Source organism: Saimiri boliviensis, chromosome 13, assembly GCF_048565385.1.
Source record: "Saimiri boliviensis isolate mSaiBol1 chromosome 13, mSaiBol1.pri, whole genome shotgun sequence".
Taxonomy (NCBI): Eukaryota; Metazoa; Chordata; class Mammalia; order Primates; family Cebidae; genus Saimiri; species Saimiri boliviensis.
The window spans coordinates 44,699,947-44,724,482 of record NC_133461.1 but is presented as its reverse complement, the minus strand read 5'-3'; the positions used below and the strand labels follow the sequence as shown (position 1 = coordinate 44,724,482).

Here is a 24,536-nt window from a genome sequence, read left to right as displayed (position 1 = left end):
TTAATGTGTCCCAGACATTCTAATATGTTATGTTTTTGTTCTCATCTGTTTCAAAGAACATCTTTATTTCTTCCTTCACTTCATTGTTTATGCAGTCGACATTCCAGAGCCAGTTGTTCAGTCTCTATGAAGTTGAGTGGTTCTGAGTTAGTTTCTTAATCCTGAGTTCTAACGTGATTGCACTGTGGTCTGAGAGACTGTTGGTTATCATTTCTGTTCTTTTGCACTTGCTGAGGAGTGTTTTACTTTCAATTATGTGGCCAATTTTAGAGTAGGTGTGATGTGGTGCTGAGAAGAATGTACATTCTGTGGATTTGGGGTGGAGAGTTCTATAGATGTCTATTAGGTCCACTTGATCCAGATTTGAGTTCAAGTCCTGGATATCCTTGTTAATTTTCTGTCTCGTTGATCTGTCTAATATTGACAGTGGAGTGTTAAAGTCTCCCACTATTATTGTGTGGGAGTCTAAGTCTCTTTGCAGGTCTTTAAGAACTTGCTTTATGTATCTGGGTGCTCCTGTATTGGGTGTGCATATATTTAGGATCATTAGATCTTCTTGTTGCATTGATCCTTTTACCATTATGTAATGCCCTTCTTTGTCTCTTTTGATCTTTGTTGCTTTAAAGTCTATTTTATTGGACAGTAGGATTACAACTCCTAAGTTTTTTTTGCTCTCAATTTGCTTGCTAAATCTTCCTCCATTCTTTTATTTTGAGCCTATGTATGTCTCTGCATATGGATTTCCTGAATACAGCACACCAATGGGTCTTGACTTTTTATCCAATTTGCCAGTCTGTGTCTTTTAATTGGGGCATTTAGCCCATTTACATTTAAGGTTAATATTGTTATGTGTGAATTTGATCCTGCCATTTTGATGCTACCTGGTTGTTTTGCCCATTAGTTCATGCAGTTTCGTCATTGTGTCAATGCCCTTTACCATTTGGTATGTTTTTGGAGTGGGTAGTACTGGTTGCTCCTTTTCGTGTTTAGTGCTTCTTTCAGGAGCTCTTGTAAGGCAGGCCTAGTGGTGACAAAATCTCTCAACAATTGCTTGTTTGTAAAGGATTTTATTTCTCCTTTGCTTATGAAGCTTAGTTTGGCTGTATATGAAATTCTAGGCTGAAATTTCTTTTCTTTAAGGATGTTGAATACTGTACTGCAAAAACATACCAAATTGTAAAGACCATTGAAGCTATGAAGAAACTGTATCTACTAACAGGCAAAAAACCCGCCTAGCATCATAATGGCAGGATCCAATTCACACATGACAATATTAACCTAAATGTAAATGGGCTAAATGCCCCAATTAAAAGACACAGACTGGCAAACTTGATAAAAGTTCAAGACCCATTGGTGTGCTGTATTCAGGAGACCCATCTCATGAATGCAAAGACACATATAGGCTCTAAATAAAAAGAAGCAGGGATATTTACCAAGCAAATGGAAGGCATAAAAGAAAGCAGAGGTTGCAATTCTAGTCTCTCATAAAACAGACATTAAACCAACAAAGATCAAGAGAGACAAAGAATGGCATTACATAATTGTAAAGGGATCCATGCAACAAGAAGAGGTAACTATTCTAAATATGTATGTACCCAATACAGGAGCACCCAGATTTAGAAAGCAAGTTTTTAGAGACCTGAAAAGAAACTTAGACTCCCACACAATAATAGTGGGAGACTTTAACATTCCACTGTCAACATTAGACAGATCAACGAGACAGAAAGTTAACAAGGATATCCAGGACTTGAACTCATATCTGGATCGAGTGGACCTAATAGACATCTATAGAACTCTCCACCCCAAATCCACAGAATATACATTATTCTTAGCACCACATCGTACCTACTCTAAAACTGATCACATAATTGGAAGTAAAACACTCCTCAGCAAACGCAAAAGAACAGAAATGATAACCAACAGTCTCTCAGACCACAGTGCAATCAAATTAGAACTCAGGATTAAGAAACTCACTCAAAACTGCACACACACACAAAAATGGAAGCTGAACAACCTATGCCTGAATGACTATTGAATAAATAATGAAATGAAAGCAGAAATAAAGATGTACTTTGAAACCAATGAGAACAAAGACACAACATATCAGAATATCTGGGATACATTAAAAGCAGTGTCTAGAGGGAAATATATAGCACTAAATGCCCACAAAAGAAATCAGGAAAGCTCTAAAATTGACACCCTAACATCACTTTTAAAAGAACTAGAGGATCAAGAACAAATTCAAAAGCTAGCAGAAGACAAGAAATCACTAAGATCAGAGCAGAACTGAAAAAGATAGAGACACAAAAAAACTCTTCAAAAAATCAATGAAGCCAGGAGCTGGTTTTTTGAAAAGATCAACGAAACAGACAGACTGCTAGCCAGATTAATAAACAGCAAAAGATACAACAATTAGATAGATGCAATAAAAAATGATAAAGAAGATATCATCACCAATCCCACAGAAATACAAACTACCATTAGAGAATACTATAAACCCCTCTATGCAAACAAACCAGAAAATCTAGAAGAAATGGATAAATTCCTGGATACTTAACAGTCTCCCTAGACTAAAGCAGGAAGAAGTCAAATCCCTGAATAGACCAATAACAAGGTCTGCAATTGAGACAGCAATTAATAGCCTACCAAGCAAAAAAAAATGTCCAGGACCAGAAAGTTTGCAGCCAAATTCTATACCAGAGGTATAAAAATGATCTGGTACCATTCCTTCTGAAAATATTACAAACAATAGAAAAAAAGGCAATCCTCCCTGACTCATTTAATGAGGCCAACATCATCCTGATACCAAAAGCTGGCAGAGACACAACTAAAAAAGAAAATTTCAGGCCAATATCCTAATGAACATTGATGCAAAAATCCTCAATAAAATACAAGCAAACTAAATCCAACAGCACTTCAAAAAGCTTGTCCACCATGATCAAGTCAGCTTAATTCCTGGAATGCAAGCCTGATTCAACATACACAAATGCATAAATGTAATCCATCACATAAATGGAACCAAAGACAAAAATCACATGATTATTTCAATAGATGCTGAGAAGGCTTTCAACAAAATTCATCAGCCATTTATGTTAAAAAACTCTCAATAAATTAGATATTGATGGAATGTATCTCAAAATAATAAGAGCTATTTATTACAAATCCACAGCCAATATTATATATACAAACCCACAGCCAATATTATACTGAATGGCAAAAACTGGAAGCATTCCCTTTGAAAACTGGCACAAGACAAGGATGCTCTCTCTCACCACTCCTATTCAATATAGTATTGGAAGTTCTAGACAGGGCAATCAGGCAAAAAAGAAATAAAGGATATACAATTAGAAAAGGAGAAAGTCAAATTGTCTGTATTTGAAGATGACATGATTATATATTTGGAAAACCCCATCTCCTCAGCCAAAAATCTCCTTAAGCTGATAAGCAAATTCAGCAGAATCCCAGGATACAAAAGCAGTGTGCATAAATCAAAAGCATTTCTACACACAAATAACAGACAAGTAGAGAGCCAAATCATGAGTGAACTCCCATTCACAATTCCTACAAAAAGAATAAAATACTCTGGAATAAAACTAACAAGGAAAGTGAAAAACCTATTTGAGGAGAACTACAAATCACTGCTCAAGGAAATAAGAGAGGACACAAACAAATGGAAAAACATTCCATGCTTACGGGTAGGAAGAATCAATATCATGAAAATGATCATACTGCCCAAAGTAATTTATAGATTCAATGCTATCCCCATCAAAATGCCATTGAATTTCTTCACAGAATTGGGGAAAAAAAATTTTAATTTCATACAGAACCAACAAAAAGCCCATACCGCCAAGACAATCTTAACCAAAAAAAAAAAAAAAAAAAAAATTTAGAGACATCATGCTACCTGACTTCAAACTATACTGCAAGCCTATAATAACTAAAACAGCATTGTAGTGGTATCAAAACAAAGAGATAGACCAATGGAACAGAATGAAGGCCTCAGAAGTAATGCCACACATCTACAACCATCTGATCTTTGACAAACCTGACAAAAAGAAGCAATGGGAAAATGATCCCTATTTAATAAATGATATTAGGAAAACTGGCTAGCCATATGCAGAAAGCTGAAACTGGATCCATTCCTTACCACTTACACAAAAATTACTTCAAGATGGATTAAAGATTTAAATGTAAGACTTAAATCCATAAAACCTCTAAAAGAAAATCTGTGCAATATCATTCAGGACAGAGGCTTGGAAAAGGACTTCATGACTAAAACACCAAAAGCAATGGCAACAAAAGCCAAAATTGACAAATGGGACCTAATTAAACTAAAGAGCTTCTGCACAGCAAAAGAAACTATTATCAGAGTGAACAGGCAAGCTACAGAAAGGGAGAACATTTTTGAAATCTATCCATCTGACAAAGGGCTAATACTAGAATATATAAAAACTTAAACAAATTTACAAGAAAAAAAAAACCATGAAAAAGTGGGTGAAGGATATGAACAGACACTTCACAAAAGATAACATTTATGCAACCAAAAAACATGGAAAAAAAGCTCTTCATCAGTGGTTGTTAGAGAAATACAAATGAAAACCACAATGAGATACTATCTCACACCTGTTTGAATGGAAATCATTAAAAAGTCAGGAGACAACAGATGCTGGAGAGTATGTAGAGAAATAGGAACACTTTTACCTGTTGGTGGGAGTGTAAATTAGTTCAACCATTGTGGAAGACAGTTTGGTGATTCCTCAGGGATCTAGAACTAGAAATGTCATTTGACCTAGCAATCCCATTACTGGGCATACACCCAAGGGTTATAAATCATTCTATTATACAGAGATATGCACACGTATGTTTATTGCAGCACTATTCACAATAGCAAAGACTTGGAACCAACCCAAATGCCCATCAATGATAAACTGGATAAAGAAAATGTGGCACATATACACCATGGAATACTATGCAGCCATAAAAATGGATGAGTTCATGTCATTTGTAGGGATATGGATGAGGCTGTAAACCATCATTCTCAGCAAACTGACACAAGAACAGAAAACCAAACACTGCATGTTCTCGCCCATAAGCAGAAGTTGAACAATGAGAACACATGGACACAGGGAGGGGAACATCACACACCAGGGCCTGTTGGAGGTGTGGGGGGCTTGGGGAGGGATAGCATTAAGAGAAATCCCTAATGTAGATGATGAGGTGATGGATGCAGCAAACTACTATGGCATGTGTATAACTATGTAACAAACTTTCATGTTCTGCCCATGTACCCCAGAACTTAAAATATAATAACATAAATTTAAAAAAAAAATACAACTGAGCTTTGTGTGTTGAACTGAATCCTGCAAGTTTGCTAAATGTGATTTTTAGCACTAAATGTCTGTTTTGTGAATTCTTTGGGATTTTCTATTCATTAGATCACGTCCTCCGAAAATAAAATTTGACTTCTTTATTTCTAATTTCTATGCCTTATTTTTTTACTTGCCTAACTACTCTGGCTTGAACTTTCTGTACAATGTCAAATAGAAGTAGTAAAAGTAGCTATTATTCTCTTGTTTATGATCCTAGAGGAAAGCTTTAAACCTTTCATTATTAGCTGTGAGTGAGCAATTTTTCCTCTTTTTCTAGTCTGTTGAGGATTTTTATCATGTAAGAGTTTTGGAGTTTGTCCATTGTTTGTTATCAGCTAAGACAATCTTGTGTGTGTGTGTGTGTGTGTGTGTGTGTGTGTGTGTGTGTGTGTGTTCCTTTATTCTATTAATGTGGTCCATTAAACTGATTTATTTTCACATGTTGTATCACATACGTATTCCTGGGATAAATGCCATTTGGTCATGATATATAATCTTTTTAGTCTGCTGCTAGATTTGAGTTGCTAGGATTTTGTTAAGAATTTTTGCATCATATTCATAAGGTATACTGGTCTATAATTTACTCCCTTGTGATATATTTATCTGGCTTTAGTAACTTGAGTAATGCTGACATAGATGAGTTAGGAAGTGTTCCTCTTCTTTTCCTTTTGAAAGAGTTTGAGAGAGAGAGAGAGAGAGAGTGAGTGTGTGTGTGTGTGTGTGTGTGTGTGTGTGTGTGTCTGTAATTCACTAGTGAATCCACTTGGTCCTGGGCTTTTTTTTTTTTTTTTTTTTTTGGTCAGGGAGGAGGTAGTTAATTACTTATTTCATCTCTACTTGTTATACACTTGCTCAGATTTCCTATTTTTTCTTGATTCCATTTTATCTAGGTTATCTAATTTGTTGGCAAGAATTTTTACAGTCTCGATGTATGTATTTTTATTTCTCTCTGAGGAAGTATTTGGGCCTCTCAGTGCTCATAATTCTGCTTTTCATTTTTGAGTATTGTCAGTTATGCTCATTTTACCAAAGAAAAATGTGTTTACTTTTACTATCACTTTTCTTCTACCTTATAGTAGAGAGTTTTCATATTTTGGCTGCATGACATTTATAGCCTTTCTTAATAGCACCTCAATTTCATGATGGGGAATTATTTTTTCTTGGGGAATTACATTTCCTTGCATTGTACACCCATGGTGGATGCTTTCATGGAGTTTTTGGCTCACACTACAGAAGCCTAGAGGTCCAAACTCTCATTTTGACCCCTGGGATAGCTAGAAGGTCATCAGCTGACTTAAAGGCAGATAAGTAGAAGCACTGACCTAGGAATTTGAATGCAATCGAGTAGCACAATAATTATGAAATAAAAGGGCAATCATTGCATTAATGATGACCATATTAGTCAGGCTTCTCTGGAGAAACAACCAACAGGAGAGAGGAAGAGGTAGAGGAGAGAGATTGATTGATTTTAAGAAAAAAGTTCATACTACTTTGGACATACAAGTCCAAAAACTACAGGTAGGCTGGCAGGCTAATGACCCAGGGGAAAGTTGCTGTCCCAGTCCAAAAGCAGTTCGCTTACAGGATTCCTTCTTGCTCAGAGAAGGTCAGTTTTCGTTCTGTTAAGGCTTTCAGTTGATTGCATGAGGCCTACCCACAATACGAAGAACAATCTGTTTTCCTCTAAATCTAACAATTTAAATGTTAATACCATCCAAAAACTGTACATTTATTGAAACATCCAGAATAATGTTTGATCAAATATCTGGGCATCATGGACCCATAAGTTGGCAGTTAAATTAACCATTATTGTGGCCCTGATAAGCTTTACACAAATGTTGCTTTTTTTTCTTCTTCTTTTTTTTTTTTTTTGGTCTGCTAGGATGAATTCTTTCCTCCCATTTACAAGCCTTATCTTCCAGCTGCCCAACAAGTCCACTTCCCCTGCTTATAATATACCCAAGTTCAGTATCAGGGAAAAACACAGTAAAACAAAGGGATACCAATTGAAACATGTATAGACCAATTTTTAAAGAATAATGATAAAAACATCAACTAAATTGTGAGTTATACCAGTTAGGATTGAGTTTGGCTGTAAGTTACAGAAATAAACCAAGTAAGTTGTTTAAACAATGTTGCAGTTTACTTTTCTCTCCCAAAAATACATCTGACTATTTTTTTGCTCTTCAGCCATCGTAAATTGTGGCTTCCATCCTCAAGGTTGCTTAATGCTGTAAAATGGAAGTTAGAGCTGCAACTATCATATCTAGGTTGCTGGAAGTTTAGTAAATAGCTAATTTGGCATTTTCTTAACTTATAGCAACCTAGATATGATAGCTGAGGCAAATTGCCCAGTAGACTGCCTGGCTGAGTCAATCTATTTCAAAGAGTTTCCCTAGCAATCACAGCCAATAACGCCTACCTACATTTCATTAGAAATACAATAAGAAAATGGAAATTGAGAAATATCTTTGAGCCTGACACATTGTGATCCAATATACAGGGGTCTATTACTAAACAAGAACAGTACTTGCATTCTCGCCCACAGTGGAGACATAAGACTTGAGTACTACTGTACTCCAGTAATATAAATTGTTATAGGCACTCTAAAGGATAACTTGGTATTTTATATATATAACCAAGTTATTATAGCTATATAACACACACACACACACACACACACACACACATACACATATATATAATACCAAGTTATTATGATATACAACACATATATATGTGTGTGTGTATATATATATATATATATATATATATATATATATATATATATATATTAAATGTGTGTAACCCACGATCTAGTAAATATCCAACTAGGTATATAACCCCACCAGGAAAAATTCATATGCAGATAGAGAGGAAGGTATTCATGTGGGATTACTGTTTACAGTCAAATAAGCAGTTTTGTTGCCAGATATTGAAAACAACTCAGATGGTCAAGAGAAGATGAAATGATAAATGAAATGATAAGTAATTACATTGTGAAATATCTATTTGATGAAACAAGGCAAGTAAAATGAATGAACTAGATCTATACATATCAACAGTCTTGATTAAACTAAAAAATTGTTAGATTAAACAACAAGTTGCAGAATACTGCACAATGTATGGTATTGTTTGTATAATAAAAATACTATGTATTATTTATTAACACACATACATGTACCTAATTATACAAATTTGGCTTATAAACACATGAAATTCATGATAAAGATTGGAAAAGGAGGAATGAAAATGGAAGTGTTGAGGGGAACACAGGAGACATTTAACAACCTGTTTTATTTACTTTAAAATGTTCAAAAATAAATATAACAGAAATTTAAATTTGTTCATTTTGTGACAATTATCAATAAATTATTTTCATATTCCATAAGATAAATATCTAATTAACCATTAAAAATACTTTATTTCATTTATATATTTTCAATAACAATGAAATTAATATGCTTTACTTGCATTTTTGCTCAGCTTGATCATGGCTTTAAAAAAATATCCTGAGATTTTATTTTTCTGAAGTTCTTGTCTTGTTTTGCTTTGTTTTGAGACAGAGTCTCACTCTGTCACCCAGGCTGGATTGCAGTGGCACAATCATGGATCACTGCAGCCTCAACTTCCAGGGGTCACACAATCCTCGCACCTCAGCGTCAACCTCAAGGGGGAGATTACAAGGACGAGCCACCACGCCCAGCCTTACGTGACTATTTTAAATCACCAAAATTTTACTAGTAGGTTGACTAAATATGCTTAATAATCTTAAATATAATGGTGAGAGAAGAAGACATAGTTAAAATGAATACCAACAATTGGTAATGTGTTGAGATAAAGAGTAGGTCAATTTTCAGAAAAATGAAACCTTTAAAGCTGTGTTAATTTCTTATGGTTGAAAAACTTTTGCATAATAGTTTTAAGTAATAATTTATGAAATGCTCATGCATTCATTTATTCATTTACCTCCTTTTTTTTTTTATAACGGTTTTTCAGATCTTGAAGTTCCTGATTCCGCTTAGAGTCCAGTAAAGGGCCATGTTCATTCATGTAGTCTATGTCTGCTTGAATCTTTAAATTTGCTTCTTCTAACTCTGTCTTTTGTTTTTCGAACTGTTCTAGTTGATTAGCTTTATCTTCAAGATGCCATTGTAATTCTATAACATCTCTCAAATAGGCTTCATGTTCTAGACATAGAAGGATAAGAACAAAAGAAAACCTGATTAAAGGAAATATTTGATAATACATAAATATAAAACATTTTAACTTCAGAAATTCCTTATCTGTGACTCTTACTACTTCTAAAATAAAAGATAATATAAAACATATTGCTTTCTCAATTCATCATCAAAAGGATTAAAACATATGTTTCATAATAGGTATTTTAGTACAAATTCTGTTTATGTTGTATGATCAATATATAGTCTCATTATTCTGTAAAGTACTCTATGTAACTGCTTCAAACGAAGAACTACAAGACTAGAGGCCTTCCAAAACCACCTAGAAGAAAAATGATGAAATAAGTCTTATAAATATCAGAATGAAAGGCAAAAGTGATTATTATTTTGTTACTGATAGTATTAAATAGAAAAACACATGAAATAGTGAAATGAAAATTATCTCAAATAAGATAGTTTATGTAAAAGTAATATAAAAAATGCTTACCTACCTATAGAATATGTTGAAAACAAAACATCTCACAACAGCAAAACTGAAACATAAAGTAAACTACATAAATGTAGCAATAAACCTAACATGAACTGGGCAAGGTCTTTAGGGAGAAAATGACAGAATGCCAGCTCATAATAAAAAAAAAAGAAAGTATCTCAAAAAAAAAAAAAAGAAAAGAAAATGACAGAATGCTATGAAACAACACAAAAGTGAATTTGAATAAATTAATACATATATTTTTGTATAAAAATATTTATATATAAGGAATTTCCTTATTAATATATAAATTTGATTAAATCCCAATGAACAGACCAGGAAAATTTTAGAAAAATTACATTAAAATATTTTCTCATTATATTAAGTTTCTAGCACTAACTGAATCTTGCATTATTGGAATAAAACTAAGTGGGCTGGTTTATTTTCTTTTTAATCTTTTTAAAATAAATATTTGATGGAATTTGATATCTTTACTTGGGATTTTTTGCATTTATACTTGCAATTTTGCCCTATAATTTTCTATATTTGTATGTGTGATTTATAATTTACAATGCTTCTTATATCAGCTGTAGTTTCTTTTGATTTCTTTTCTCTAAGATGTTGTGGAAGTTTGAAATTGCATATTAAGTCCCATGGTTCTACGTATATATTTATTTATTTTGTGGGGAAGGATTTTTAGTTATTGGGTGAAAATCATTCCTTTAATGACTATATACATATTTTGGTTATCTATTTATTCAGCAACCTATTTTTCTCTGTAAAGTTCTTTAGTTTGTCAAAGTTTCAATGATATTCAAAGAAATTTGTTCTTAATATTGTCATCACTATTAATCACTGCTACATCCCTATGTATTTTCATTCCTGATCTGAATCATTTATACATTCTCACTGTTTTTTATTAACTTTGCCATTCGTTTTACATTATGCTCTTTCTAGTGAGCTAACTTCAGCTTTACATCTCTCCTGCATTATATATTTTTATTATTTTACTATTTTGTTATTGGGTTTCTCCCTTTTCCTTTTTTTTTTTTTTTTTTTGAGATGGAGTCTTGCTCTGTTGCCCAGGCTGGAGTGTAGTGGCGTGATCTCAGCTCATTGCAATCTCTGTCTCCCAGGTTCAAGTGATTCTCATGCCTCAGCCTCCTGAGTAGCTGGTACTACAGGTGTGTGCCACCACACCCAGCTAATTTTTGTATTTTTCACTAATATTAGAGACGAGGTTTCACCATGTCAGCCAGGATGGTTTTGATCTCTTGACTTCATGATCCACCTACTTCCCTGGGATTACAGGCAAGAGTTACCACACCCAACTGGGTTTTCTTTTTTTCTTTTTTCTTTTTTTTTTTTTTTTTTTGCTTTTCTCCTAACTTCTAAACTCACATACTTTTGATAATTAAGTCCCTTTTTTTGATGTAGCAAAAGCTACTGATCTCTCTTTAGTGATTTTCCCATAATGTAACAGTAATTTAAATATTTAATAAAATACTTTTAAATACTTTTTATTTTATTGATACATGCAATTTTGATAACACCTTTTTTTGTTTTTTTTACCCTCACCAACTAGACAGTAAGACTTTTGTTCTAAAGAGTCAGACATTACCTTGTTAAATATTGCCATTATTACTTCCATGAAGATCTTCTATTAAATATTCATGATGGCCTCTCATTCTATATGCCATGCTTTTAAATATTTTATGTGTATTTTTCTTCTCCTTGTCTTGCTATGATGCATTCCATGCAATTTATTATTTAATTATACTTTAAGTTCTGGGATGCACATGCAGAACTTGCAACTTTGTTACATAGGTATACATGTGCCATGGTGGTTTGCTGCACCCATCAACCCATCATCTACATAGCATTTTTCCTAATGCTATCCCTCTCCTACCCCCACCCCCTAGACCCGGTGTGTGTGATGTTCCCCTCCCTATATCCATGTGTTCTCATTGTTCAACTCCGACATGTGAGTGAAAATATACAGTGTTTGGTTTTCTGTTCTTGTGTTACTTTGCTGAGAATGACCGTTTCCAGCTTCATCCATGTTTCTGCAAAGGACACGAACTCATCCTTTTTATGGCTGTATAGTATTCCATGATATATATATATATGCCACATTTTCCTTATCCAGTTTATCACTGATGGGCATTTGCGTTGGTTCCAAGTCTTTGCTATTGTGAACAGTGCTGCAATAAACATATATGTGCACATGTCTTTATAGTAGAATGATTTATAATCCTTTGGGTATATACCCAGTAATGGATTGCTAGGTCAAATGACATTTCTAGTTCTAGATCCCTAAGGAATCATCAAACTGTCTTCCACAATGGTTAAACTAATTTACACTCCCAGCAACAGCATAAAAGTGTTCCTATTTCTCCACATTCTCTCCAGTATCTGTTGTTTCCTGACTTTTTAATGATCATGAGATGGTATCACATTGTGGGTTTGATTTGCATTTCTCTAATGACCAGTGATGATGAGCTCTTTTTCATATGCTTGTTGGCCACATAAATGTCTTCTTTTGAGAAGTGTCTGTTCATATCCTTTGCCCACTTTTTGATGGGGTTGTTTTTTTCTTGTTAATTTGTTTAAGATTTTCTAGATTCTAGATAGTAGCCCTTTGTCAGCTGGATATATTGCAAAAATTTTCTCCCATTCTATAGGTTACCTGCTCACTCTGATGATAATTTCTTTTTCTGTGCAGAAGCTCTTTAGTTTCATTAGATCCCATTTGTCAATTTTGGCTTTTGTTGCCATTGCTTTTGTTGTTTTATTCATGAAGTCTTTGTTCCTTAACAATACTGTTAACAATATTGCCTAGCTTTTCTTTTAGGGTTTTTATAGTCTTAGGTCTTATGTTTAAGCCTTTAGTCTATCTTGACTTAATTTTCGTATCAGGAGTAAGGATGGGGTCCAGTTTCAGTTTTCTGCATATAGCTAGCCAGTTTTTCCAACATCATTATTAAATAGGGAATCCTTTCCCTACTGTTTGTTTTTGTCAGGTTTGTCAAAATCAGATGGTTCTAGATGTTTGGCATTATTTTTGAGGCCTCTGTTCTTTGCTATTGTGAACAGTGTTGCAATAAACATATATGTGTATGTGTCTTTATAGTAGAATGACTCTATTGTTCTATATATCTGTTTTGGTATATATCTGTTCTATTGGTCTATGTATCTCTTTTGGTACCAGTACCATGCTGTTTTTGTTACTATAGACTTGTAGTATAGTTTCAAGTCAGGTAGTGTGATGCCTCCAGCTTTGTTCTTTCTACTTAGGATTGTCTTGACTATATGGGTTATTTTTGGTTCCATAAGAAATTTAAAGTACTTTTTTCTAATTCTGTGAAGAAAGTCAATGGTGGCTAATAGGGATAGAATTAAATCTATAAATTCCTTTGGATAGTATGGCCATTTTTATGACATTAAAATTTCTTCAAATTTTACAGTTAACTGTTACTTTTTGAGTCTCATAAACAGTGTAACCAATTATTAAATTAATTTTAAGTAATATATTTTTTATTTGTATATTTTGCTTCCTTTAAAAAAGTTTCTTGTCCTTGCTTTTATTTTTAAACTTCCCTTTTTCTTTCTTGAAATGTATCAAATACTTATTTTATAATCTCAGAAATAATCCTACATCTGATACATTTTTAGTAAAATTCTGTGGTCTGTTTCTACTGATTCATACCCATTGAACCTGGATCTTTGTGTGTTTTATGATATTTAATATTGAGCAACTTCTCTTCTTGGAACTTAATCTGAGACAAATTTTTCACAACTGGGTTGAAATTTTAGTATTGCAGAGCAAATTTGCCTTTGATCTTATCAGTTGCCTGACTTTACTACTAACCTATAGAACATTTAAATGACATCATCCACTTAACAGTTTTAAAGCATAAAGACAGCAGGAATTGAGGAGTCATAAATCTATTTGAGATTAGTAAATTACAAATGCTCAGGAAGCATTGTTTTTCTACATTGTATAAGTGAAAGAAGCAAGTTTCTTTGTTGTTCAATCTGAGCCACAGATTAATTCATGGTTCACTCTTAGGCTGACATTATGAAGACCTTTGGATTCTCATTTTTATGTCCTGATCTCTAATTAGACTTGTCACTTTGGGTGAGACTTAAGCTTTACTTCCAGTATCCTGTACCCTACACCTACATCAAAATTGTAACTCAAGGATTTTATGGATTCCCCCAGGGCTATGTCTGACACTGATGTCTATTTATTTCCAGGAATTTCCATTCCAAAATTTAAATTTCAAATCATTTAAAATACACTGACAAGTTGTCAAGAACATAAGACATGCAGTTTGCCATGCTGCATTTCTTATGTTCTTGACAACATGTCAGTGTATTTTAAATGATTTGAAAAATTAAACTACATGAGCAAATTTGACAAGTGAAATAACTTTGATATTATTGGTTTATTTTCTGAATTAAAGTTAAAATCAATACCCTGCTCTCAACAAATCAGTAAACAACTAGCCAAAAAATTCTTAAGGTGATAAAACACTTGAACACAGCTATCAACCAAATTGACCTGATATTTATAGAGGGACTACCCAACAACAGGAGAATATATATTAATTTGAACTAAACAGAACATTCTTTTGGACAGATAAAATTTTTAGAAAATTTATAAACTACAAATAATTTAAATATTAATGAAACATTTAGAAAATGTTTCTATGACCTTATAATATAATTTGAAGTTGGGTAATTTGATACCTCCAGATTTGTTCTTTTTGCTTAGTCTTGCTTTGGCTATGTGGACTCTTTTTTGGTTCCATATGAATTCTAGGATTGCTTTTTTCTAGTTCTGTGAAGAACGATGGCAGTATTTTGAGGGAATTGTATTGAATTTGTAGATAGCATTTGGCTGTATGGTCATTTTCACAATATTGATTCTACTCATCCATGAGCGTGGGAGGTGTTTCCATTTGTTTGTGTTGTCTGCAATTTCTTTCTGCAGTGTTACGTAGTTTTCCTTGTAGAAGTCTTTCACATCCTTAGTCAGGTATGTTCCTAAGTTTTGTTTTGTTTTGTTTTGTTTTTGTAGCTATTGTGAAAGAGGTTCCTGATTTGATTGTCAGTTTGGGCGCTGTTGGTATAGACCAGAGCTATTGATTTGTGTTCATTAATTTTGTACACAAAATTATTATCCTGAAACTCTGCTGAATTAATTTACCAGTTCTAGGAGTTTTTTGGATGAGCCTTTAAGGTTTTCTAGGTTTAGGATCATGTCATCAGCAAACAGCAACAGTTTGACTTCCTCTTTTCCCATTTGGATGTCCTTTATTTCTTTATCTTGTCTGACTGCTCTGGCTAGGACTTCCAGTACTATGTTGAATAGAAGTGAAAGTGGGCATCCTTGTCTTGATCCTATTCTCAACTTTTCTCCTATTCAACTTTTCTCTGTTCAGTATAATGCTGAAACAGCATGGTATTGGTATAAAAACAGACACATAGACCAATGGAACAGAATACAGAACCCAGAAATGAAGCCAAATACAGCCAACTGATCTTCAACAAAACAAACAAAACAACCTAAAGTGGGAAAGGACATCTTATTCAACAAATGGTGCTAGGATAATTGGCAAGCCAAATGTAGAAGAATGAAACTAGATCCTCATCTCTCGCCTCATACAAAAATCAACTCAAGATAGATCAAAGACTTAAATGTAAGACTTGAAACCATAAAGATTCTAGAAGATAACACTGGAAAAACTCTTGTAGACAATGGCTTAGGCAAAGACTTTGTGACCAAGAACCCAAAAGCAAATGTGACAAAAAGAAGTTTAAATATATGGGACTTAATTAAACTAAAAAGATTCTGCTCAGGAAAAGAAATAATCAGCCAAGTTAACAGACTGCCCACAGACAGAAAGAAAACTTTCACAAACTGTACATCCAACAAAGGATTAATATCCCAAATCTATAAAGAACTCAAATCAGCCAGGAAAAAAAAAAAAATCCATCAACAAATGCACTAAGGACACAAGTAGACAATTCTCAAAAAAAGATATACAAATGGCCAAAAAGCATATGGAAAAATGTTCAACATCACTAATTATCAGGGAAATGCAAATAAAAGCCACAATGTGATACAACCTCACTCCTGCAAGTATGGTCATAGTCAACAAACGAAAAAAAAATTATAGATGTTGGCATGGATGCAATGAAAAGATAACACTTTTACACTGTTGGTGGGAATGTAAACTAATCCAGCCACTATGGAAAACAGTGTGGAGATTCCTTGAAGAACTAAAAGTAGATCTGCCATTTGATCCAGTTCCATTACTAGGTATCTATCCAGAGGAAAAGAAGTATACAAAAAAGATACTTGCACATGCATGTTTACAGCAGCACAATTTGCTATAAAATGCAAAAATATGGAACCAGCCCAATGCCCATCAATCACTAAGTGAATAAAGAAAATGTGGTATACATATGCCATGGAATGTTACTCATCCATAACAAGGAATAAAATAACGGTATTCACAGCAACCTGGATGAAATTGGAGCCTATGAGTCGACTCTAAGTGAAGTAACCCAGGAATGGAAAACCAAACATTATATGTTCTCACTCATAAGTGGGAGCTAAGATATGAGGACTCAAAGGCATAAGAATAATACGCTGGACTTTGGGGACTTGGTAGCAAGGTTGCACGGTGGCAAGGTTGTGGGGTAGCAAAAGACTACCTATTGCATAGAGTGTACATTGCTCAGGTGATGCGGTCACCAAAATCTCAGAACTAGAGAACTTATTCATATAACCAAACACAACCTGTTCCCCAAAAACCTAATTAAACAAAAATAAAAAATAATTTCTTAGCACAATTAAATTAGACATGACAGAAACTTGAAATAGGAAAATTTCAAAATAAATGTGAATTAACCTGCAACTTCTAATTAAATAATAGTTTTCATATGAAATCAGAGATATTTCAAAAATTTTTTTGAACTCAATAAAAATGAACTCATGACATATGAACACTTATAAAATGCAACTAATGATAGGTCATATATGGGTACCATAATATTAATATAAAGCTCTTACAAAACATGTGCATCCTGAATTAAAATTTTTATCCTATGAGAGGGTAAAAATCTTCCAGTTTCAGGCAGAATTAGGTAGTCAGGCATGTTTTCATAGGCACAGTGTTTGCAGAACATAAAAAATCCAGTACCTTTAGAGTCTTTAATCTTTCACCATAGCTGAAGTAAGTAGCTTGCTTTTGATTTTACAGGCTCATAGGCAGAAGAGACTTGCTTTGTCTCAGATGAGACTTGGGACTATGGACATTTGGGTTAATGCTGAAATGAGTTAAGTTTTTGGGGGATTGCTGGGAATGCATAATTGGTTTTGAAATGTGAGGACATGAGATTTGGAGGGGCCGGGGGCAGAATGATATGGTTTGGCTGTGTCTCCACCCAAATCTTAACTTGAATTGTACCTCCCAGAATTCTGACATATTGTGGAAGGGACCCAGGGGGAAGTAATCAAATTATGGGGTCTGGTCTTTCTCATGCTATTCTCATGTTAGTGAATAAGTCTCATGAGTAATCAAAAGCAAAAAGTAATCAAAGGCTCACTGGAATTCTACAAAATATAATTAACAGTTGAAGATGAGATTACTATGAAATATGTTGAAACCATAGAAAGAATTCAATACCAGGAATAGTTATAAGAAAAAGGATACGACAGATACATAGTTCGCTACCTTCTCATTTGGGATAGAGATTATTTCTTATCATATAGATTCTTGGTTTGGATGTGGTACTTATTTTGGCTGTGTACCCACCCAAATCTCAACTTGAATTGTATATCCCAATGCATGTGAGAAGTAAAGGTATGCCAGTTCCAAGCTAACACTTTGAGCAGCATCCTGTTTCTATTCACTCTTTTGTATTGCCATTTGCCACATGAAAACCATACCTCTGGGAAGCTGCTAGCCAAAGAGGATGAGAGACACATGAAGCTGACCTGAACCCAACATACAGACTTGAGCCAGGGCCACTGGATCTTCAGCCTGAAGAAGCCTCCCTAGCCAACTCACAAACCCAGCAGCAAAGAAGAACATGCTTATTGTTGTAAGCATGAATTCCAAGGTGGTTGTTACAAAGCATGATTGTAGTAATAGCCAAATAATTAACAAGACAAAACAATTCAAAACAATTTGGAAGATTTAACATTCCATTCATTACTGAGACCTTCATCCATAGCAGAGGCAGTCTGGTGAGCATTTATATGGGACATAATTATCTTCGTACTCTATCCTTTCTGAAGGTCATCTCTTAACTTCCCAGACTTCCTTTTACCAATCTCACATTCATTCATTTTCAAAGTCCCTGACACTCTGCCTTCCCTTTTGCTACTTACCATATGTTCCTTGAGCCATTTCTCCTTCTTCAAAGAGTACTTAACATTCTGCCCACTGGGGTGATTAGCTTTTACCCTTCCCATCATGGGACTGGAATGCCAGTTTCAAGCTCACAGTTTAAGCAGCATCCTATGTTCTATTCACCCTTTGGGGTGAACTAGCTTTCACCTTTCCCAACATGGGACTGGAATGCAGCAATTCTCCAAATTATGTTTACATACCATTTAAATTCATTCAGAAACCAGGGCTGTGATTTTTTTCCCTCTTTCATGAAAATAAGTTTCATAAACTTATTTCCAGTTATCTTTTTTGATAGGGAACACAAAAAGCATTTCTAGATAATTGGTTACATGTTGGATGCCAAGGGCTGTCATTCTTAGGAGAGGCATACAGTCAGCGTAAAGTCATCAAATGAAGAGTGGGGCAGTCAGTGCTATAAATACCCCTGCCTCACTCATCTCCATTATCTCCCCACGGTCTCTTGCCACTGATTCTCATTGGTTGAACCTACAGGAAGATAGAACGCAAACAAGATTTTTTATGCAGTCCACTATGATTATAGGAAAGTACCCATGGAGCCATAGTGTAGATTATGGGAAAGACAGGGAAGATATAGAAGCAAGTACAATGGGAATGCCAAAGGAGTCTGAGTCACAAGTTTACTTGTGTCTTCAGATAATATCTGGGTATAAGTAGCCTTTTATTTCGCAAGGGAACACTGCTATGCATACCCAACTTTATAATTTGTCGGATCACATACTGCCAAATTCATGATAGTAAACTTTTTCTAGTTATCTTTTTTTGATAGGGAAAACAAAAAGTATTTGCTAGAGAATTGGCTACATGTTGGATGCCAAGGGCTGTCATTTTTAGGGGAGGCATGAAGTCAGCTTAAAGTTATCGGATGGAGAGTGAGGCAGTCAGTGCTATAAATACCCCTGCCTCACCCATCTCCATTATCTCCCCATGGTCTCTTGCCACTGATTCTCATTGGTTGAACCCAACAGGAAGATAGAATGCAAATGAGATCTTTGATGCAGTCCACTATGAATCAGCCTTGCGGGCTACAAAACAAAAGATATAAGTGAAATTGGGGAGTTGAGAGAAAAGATGAACCTGGAGAATAACCAGAAAATATCTGGAAAAAAGTGAGTTTTCTTAATTTTATTTTTGAAAAGTATCTAAATTTATAACAAATATCATACTTAACATTAAGTTTGTTAAGGTGATTAAATTTTTTCCTTATATGCTAGATACTTGGAGAATCTAAAGACTGAATATATATGACTGAATATATATGACTGAATATATATGACTGAATAATTTGTAAACAAATTCATAAAATTTAGAGATTATATTCTACATATATAATATAAAGGCAAAAGATTCTTGAGAACACATTACCTATAAGGAATACGTTTCAAAGAGAAAGCTGTTAACTTTAAAGAATACATAACAATAATGAATTTAAATGTCATTGCATATGGTAGCTACTTTTGTAAAATAAAGCAGATGAACAAAAATCTGTTTTCTAAGTAGATCTTGTATTGATTAAATGGCAATCCAATAATAAGTTGTCATCCATGACAAATATTTATTCCATACTTCAAAACACATTTATTAAGTATCTATTATGTGCACACATGTATCTCAATTTAAATTTATTTCAAGAACTCCTAAATTAGAATTCCTAAAACTACAGTATCTAAGCACTATTACAAAGTGTAGATGAGATTAAACATAAATTGAACAGCAAAAATTAAATAAAACTTTCCCTCCACACTTTTTCTACTAGTACTACTAAGAAATAACCTCCCAAACAATTAGGAAAATTGTAGATGACTCCTGTGAATGTGAATAGAGTCTGTCAAGAATAAGAATCTACTGGGATCCAGAATTTCCCAGGGTGTCCTTTCTGAACCTATGGTAGCCTATTGCCTCTAAAGTGTGAGTGCGTGCGCACGCACGCACACACACACACACACACACACAGGCACATTTATAAATTAAATAAATCTATCATATTAGTAGAGCATACACACTATAAATTCTATTCAAAGAGACAATTTTAAAATTGATAAAATTTGCAATTATAAATAAAAGTTCGAATCTTTTCTTGCAACTCTCTGGAATTTATACACCCTACTTTGGTAACTACAGCTTTATAAGGCATAAAAAATTAAAAAAAGGTCTAAATAGGAGTATGCTATGACATATCATTTGAATTGACAGCTATTGGTCTGGATAATAATGTCCTTTTTTCTCGAATATTTCTTGGTTTAAATGATAGACCATATATGGGCACCATAATATTAATAAAAAGCTCTTACGAAACATGTGCATCCTGAATTAAAATTTTTATCCTATGAGAGAGTAAAAATCTTCCAGTTTCAGGCAGAATTAGGTAGTCAGGCATATTTTCATTGGCATAGTGTTTGTAGAACAAAAAAAATCCAATACCCTTAGAGTCTTTAATCCTTCACCATAGGTCCCTCACTCTGTGAGCTAAAAGAATCTCCTTCTTAAACATTTGTTACTTGCATGATTCTTGGAAACATTTTAGGTTTTGATAACTGCTAGAAGTTGCCAAAATAAATTTACTATTACATTCTCAAAAGCATACACATTTAGTGCCTAAAATATCACTTAAAACTTTCAATTTTCCTAGACTTAAAAATGTGGCTGATGACATCAACTGGCAATCACTTTAAATTCCTAAATTTCTAGAAATTCAAATATTGTAGTCTTTATAGGAAATATGCCAAATGTTTGCATGCTCTGTGGGTACCATAAGTGTCATTAGATTTCTAACAGACTCAAAGGACATCAGGTCCAGGTTTGTTCAGTGCAGTTTCACTGTTTACATCTGTGAACCCAGCATTATCTTCAATGGCATCTTTCAGAAGCGCTGGTTTATAGGCAAAATAACAAATGATCACTCTAAACAGGTAATATTTATTTACTTATTTTTGAGACGGGATCTCACTCGGTCACACAGGGCTTACTGTTGCCTCAATCTCCTGGGCTCAATCAATCCTCCCACTTCAGCCTCCCAGGTAGCTGAGACTACAGGCAAGCATCACCATGCCTGGCTAGTGTTTGTATTTTTTGTAGAGACATGGTTTCGCCATGTTTCTTAGGCTGATCTCGAACTCCTGGGATCAAGTGATCCACCCATCCCAGCCTCCCAAAGTATGGGATTACAGGCGTGAGCCACGGCACTAGGAAATTTTTTTAATATACAGACCTGTAATTAATTATCTGTGCCTCTCCAACAGAGTAAGTAATAAGAAAAATCCCTATTATTACCTTTCTGAACAGCCAATGGGAGTTCTTGAAGTTTCCAGACTGACCAAGAGTCAATTTTCATGTTAATCATGTTCTTTCTTGATCTTTGTCGTTTTAAAGCTTCTTCAGCTTCTGCCCGGTCAGTTTCTAGACTTTTAATGAGTTGGACGGCCTCTGACAGCAATGTTTCCATTTCCTGCTTTAACTCTGGACACTTCTCATCTTAAACAGAAATATGTATTCGCATTTGTTAATGAGACAGTCAATAAGCTGGATGATGGGAACACGGGTCTTAGTTGCATTATTTTTTTCAATATATATTTAATAAGAGAATGTTAGAAAAATGAATTAGCTTTTTAAAGGCAGTTTTATTATAATACAAACATAAGATTGATTATAAACTTTTAAGACCTATTTTTAATGAACACCTTATACAATAATTACAATAACTAAATCCAAACTAATATTTTCAGGTATATCATTTTATCTGAAGAAAAAACACATTTGCTATTAGTAAGCTGTACTATAGAGCTTTATTGTAAAATTATGTTTGTATGTCTTCCTATTCTATAAGGAAACATATCATAATGATTACATCAAGTAAATACTGAATAATCATAGATGGTTTCTAAAAACAAGACATATTCTTCAATCTCATCCGGTAAGAACTTCTCTACTTAGCTTTGCCAGGAATTCACCGGACTTTTGAAACTCTATTTATTCCCTTGTAATACTAAATTATTTCTCAATTAATTACTTTAATGAGAGAGATTTGTGATTACTGGTTCACAGTTCTGGAATGATGTGGCTTATTGTTAACAAAATTATTACCATAGATACTCATTTGACCATTTATGAAAGAAATGTGTACAGAGCCTATTATGTTCCAAGGAACATGGACATGGTCTTTGCTGGAGATAAGAAAGTAAAGAAGACAGACATGAGTCCTATCCTTGTAGCATTTTACGCCTATACACTGACTTTTGTCGAAATGTTATATAAACACATAAATACAAAGTGTTAAGAGACAAGGCCCCCAAAAGAACTGTGGCTAGAGGAAAAAGAACTAAACTGCATCAAGAAGAAAGAAAACTAAGACGTTTCTTTTTTGTGTTGCGTTTGGACAATAAAGACAATGATTTTCTGTTAGATGGGAGTATTAAATAATGATTATAAGTACAAGTTCAGCAGTCACACAGTTGCTATTTTTAACCAATTGTACTTGTCAGAGAAATCCAGCATGCTGCCTCAGAAGCATTCTTATAAAACAGGTTTTCCCATTTTAATGCATAAAAAAATTTTGTCTAAATTGGTCCTTTATTTGGTGTCTTTGAATTTATTGTTTTCTTTTGTCAAATTCTATCACATCTTGAATACTTTACATCATCTTTTTTTAAATGAAAACATATTCACTCAACACTATGTTCTCTAGCCAATTTATGATTCACTCTATAATCAACCACAATAACAAGATTTCAGTCTGAGATTCACGCATAAGTTAAGACCACTTATAATTAAAATACTTCTGATTGAATGTATATGTGTTTTAGCAAAGGTGTTCATTATGTTTCTAGAAGCTGTCTTTTATATTATCTAAATAATAAATTCCAAAACAAATGTTGTATGTGTAACTTGGGATGCCTCAAATTCATTGTATGTAAGATCTCATATTTTTTTCCTTGAGTACTATCTCAGTTTTACGGTTTCATATTACTATTCTAAGCAACTATCTGCAATTTTTTAGCATAAACCTTAATTACAATAAAACTTCCTCATCCGGCTATTGTTCTGTTTTAGACCTCAAATGCATGTATTGACATTAAACGTAACTGTAGTTAATTGCACAGTAGTTGTAATTGTTAATATATCTATTTTTTCTCTCAGCATTTGTTAATGTGAAAATTTGGTAAGTAATGATTAAGATTCTCATCTTCACTGTAGGCACAAATAATGTAAAAGAAAACAGTAAAAACAAAGCTTTGCTAGGAATAAAATCTTTGAAAAACAAAATATTCTTGCTTTTAAAAAGTCCTGAGTTTATTAGTTAGCCTTCACTCAAGGATTTAGCAATTATTTGTGGTGGGAGAAGAGGAGGTGCTACATAAAATCTCAATAATATATTTAAATACACTGAAATAGTGTTAACACAAATTTTACACCAGTATATAAAATATTATACATTTTATAAATTGTGATAAGAATATTTATGACAACATAAATATATACTAGAGCTGCAATGTTCAATGTGGTAATCATCATCCACATGCAACCACTGATATTTATATGTAACTTAATTCAAATTAAACTTAAAAAGTAAGTTCCTCAGTCTCACTAGCCACATTTCAAGTGTTCAACAGCTGTATGTAGCTACTAGCTACTCTATTGGACAATAGAGACATAGAACACTGATTATCACAGAAAGTTCTGTTGGGCAACACTAAATTATGATTAGCATCTTGAGAAGTGGACATCATTATATACTCAGCACCTCAATAAGTATTTGGTATATAATAGTTACTAATAAATATATGTTGAATGAATGCTTAATCAAATGATATAGAGAACTGTTTTGTCTATTAGACTCTCATAATTATAAAACTCTTAAACATAATTATTGTGACAATTAGAGATACATTAAATGAAGTCAATAAGTTTTTAAATATAATTACAGTTATTCAAGTAGAAGGAACAACGTTACCTCTTTCTTCTGGTTTGGCCTCTTTTACTGGTATAGCTATACTCCAGTCTTCTTTCAGGTCTTTTGTGGAAGAAGTTCTGCTCCTATATAATGAAAAAGAAGCAAACAGTACAAGAGGAA

At 33.8% G+C, this 24,536-nt stretch overlaps 1 protein-coding gene across 4 annotated transcripts in view; it reads right to left on the bottom strand.

Annotated features, from left to right (window-relative positions):
• CCDC178 (coiled-coil domain containing 178) overlaps positions 1-24,536 on the bottom strand; it is a 538,381-nt gene that overhangs the window by 355,906 nt on the left and 157,939 nt on the right. For all 4 annotated transcript variants that reach the window (XM_074383637.1, XM_074383636.1, XM_039463712.2 and 1 more), the window contains 3 exons: positions 24,417-24,499; positions 21,740-21,940; positions 9,339-9,559 (listed from right to left, as the gene is read on the bottom strand). In XM_074383637.1, coding sequence (XP_074239738.1) covers positions 9,339-9,559; positions 21,740-21,940; positions 24,417-24,499 — 505 coding nt within the window. The remainder of the gene's footprint in view (positions 1-9,338; positions 9,560-21,739; positions 21,941-24,416; positions 24,500-24,536) is intronic.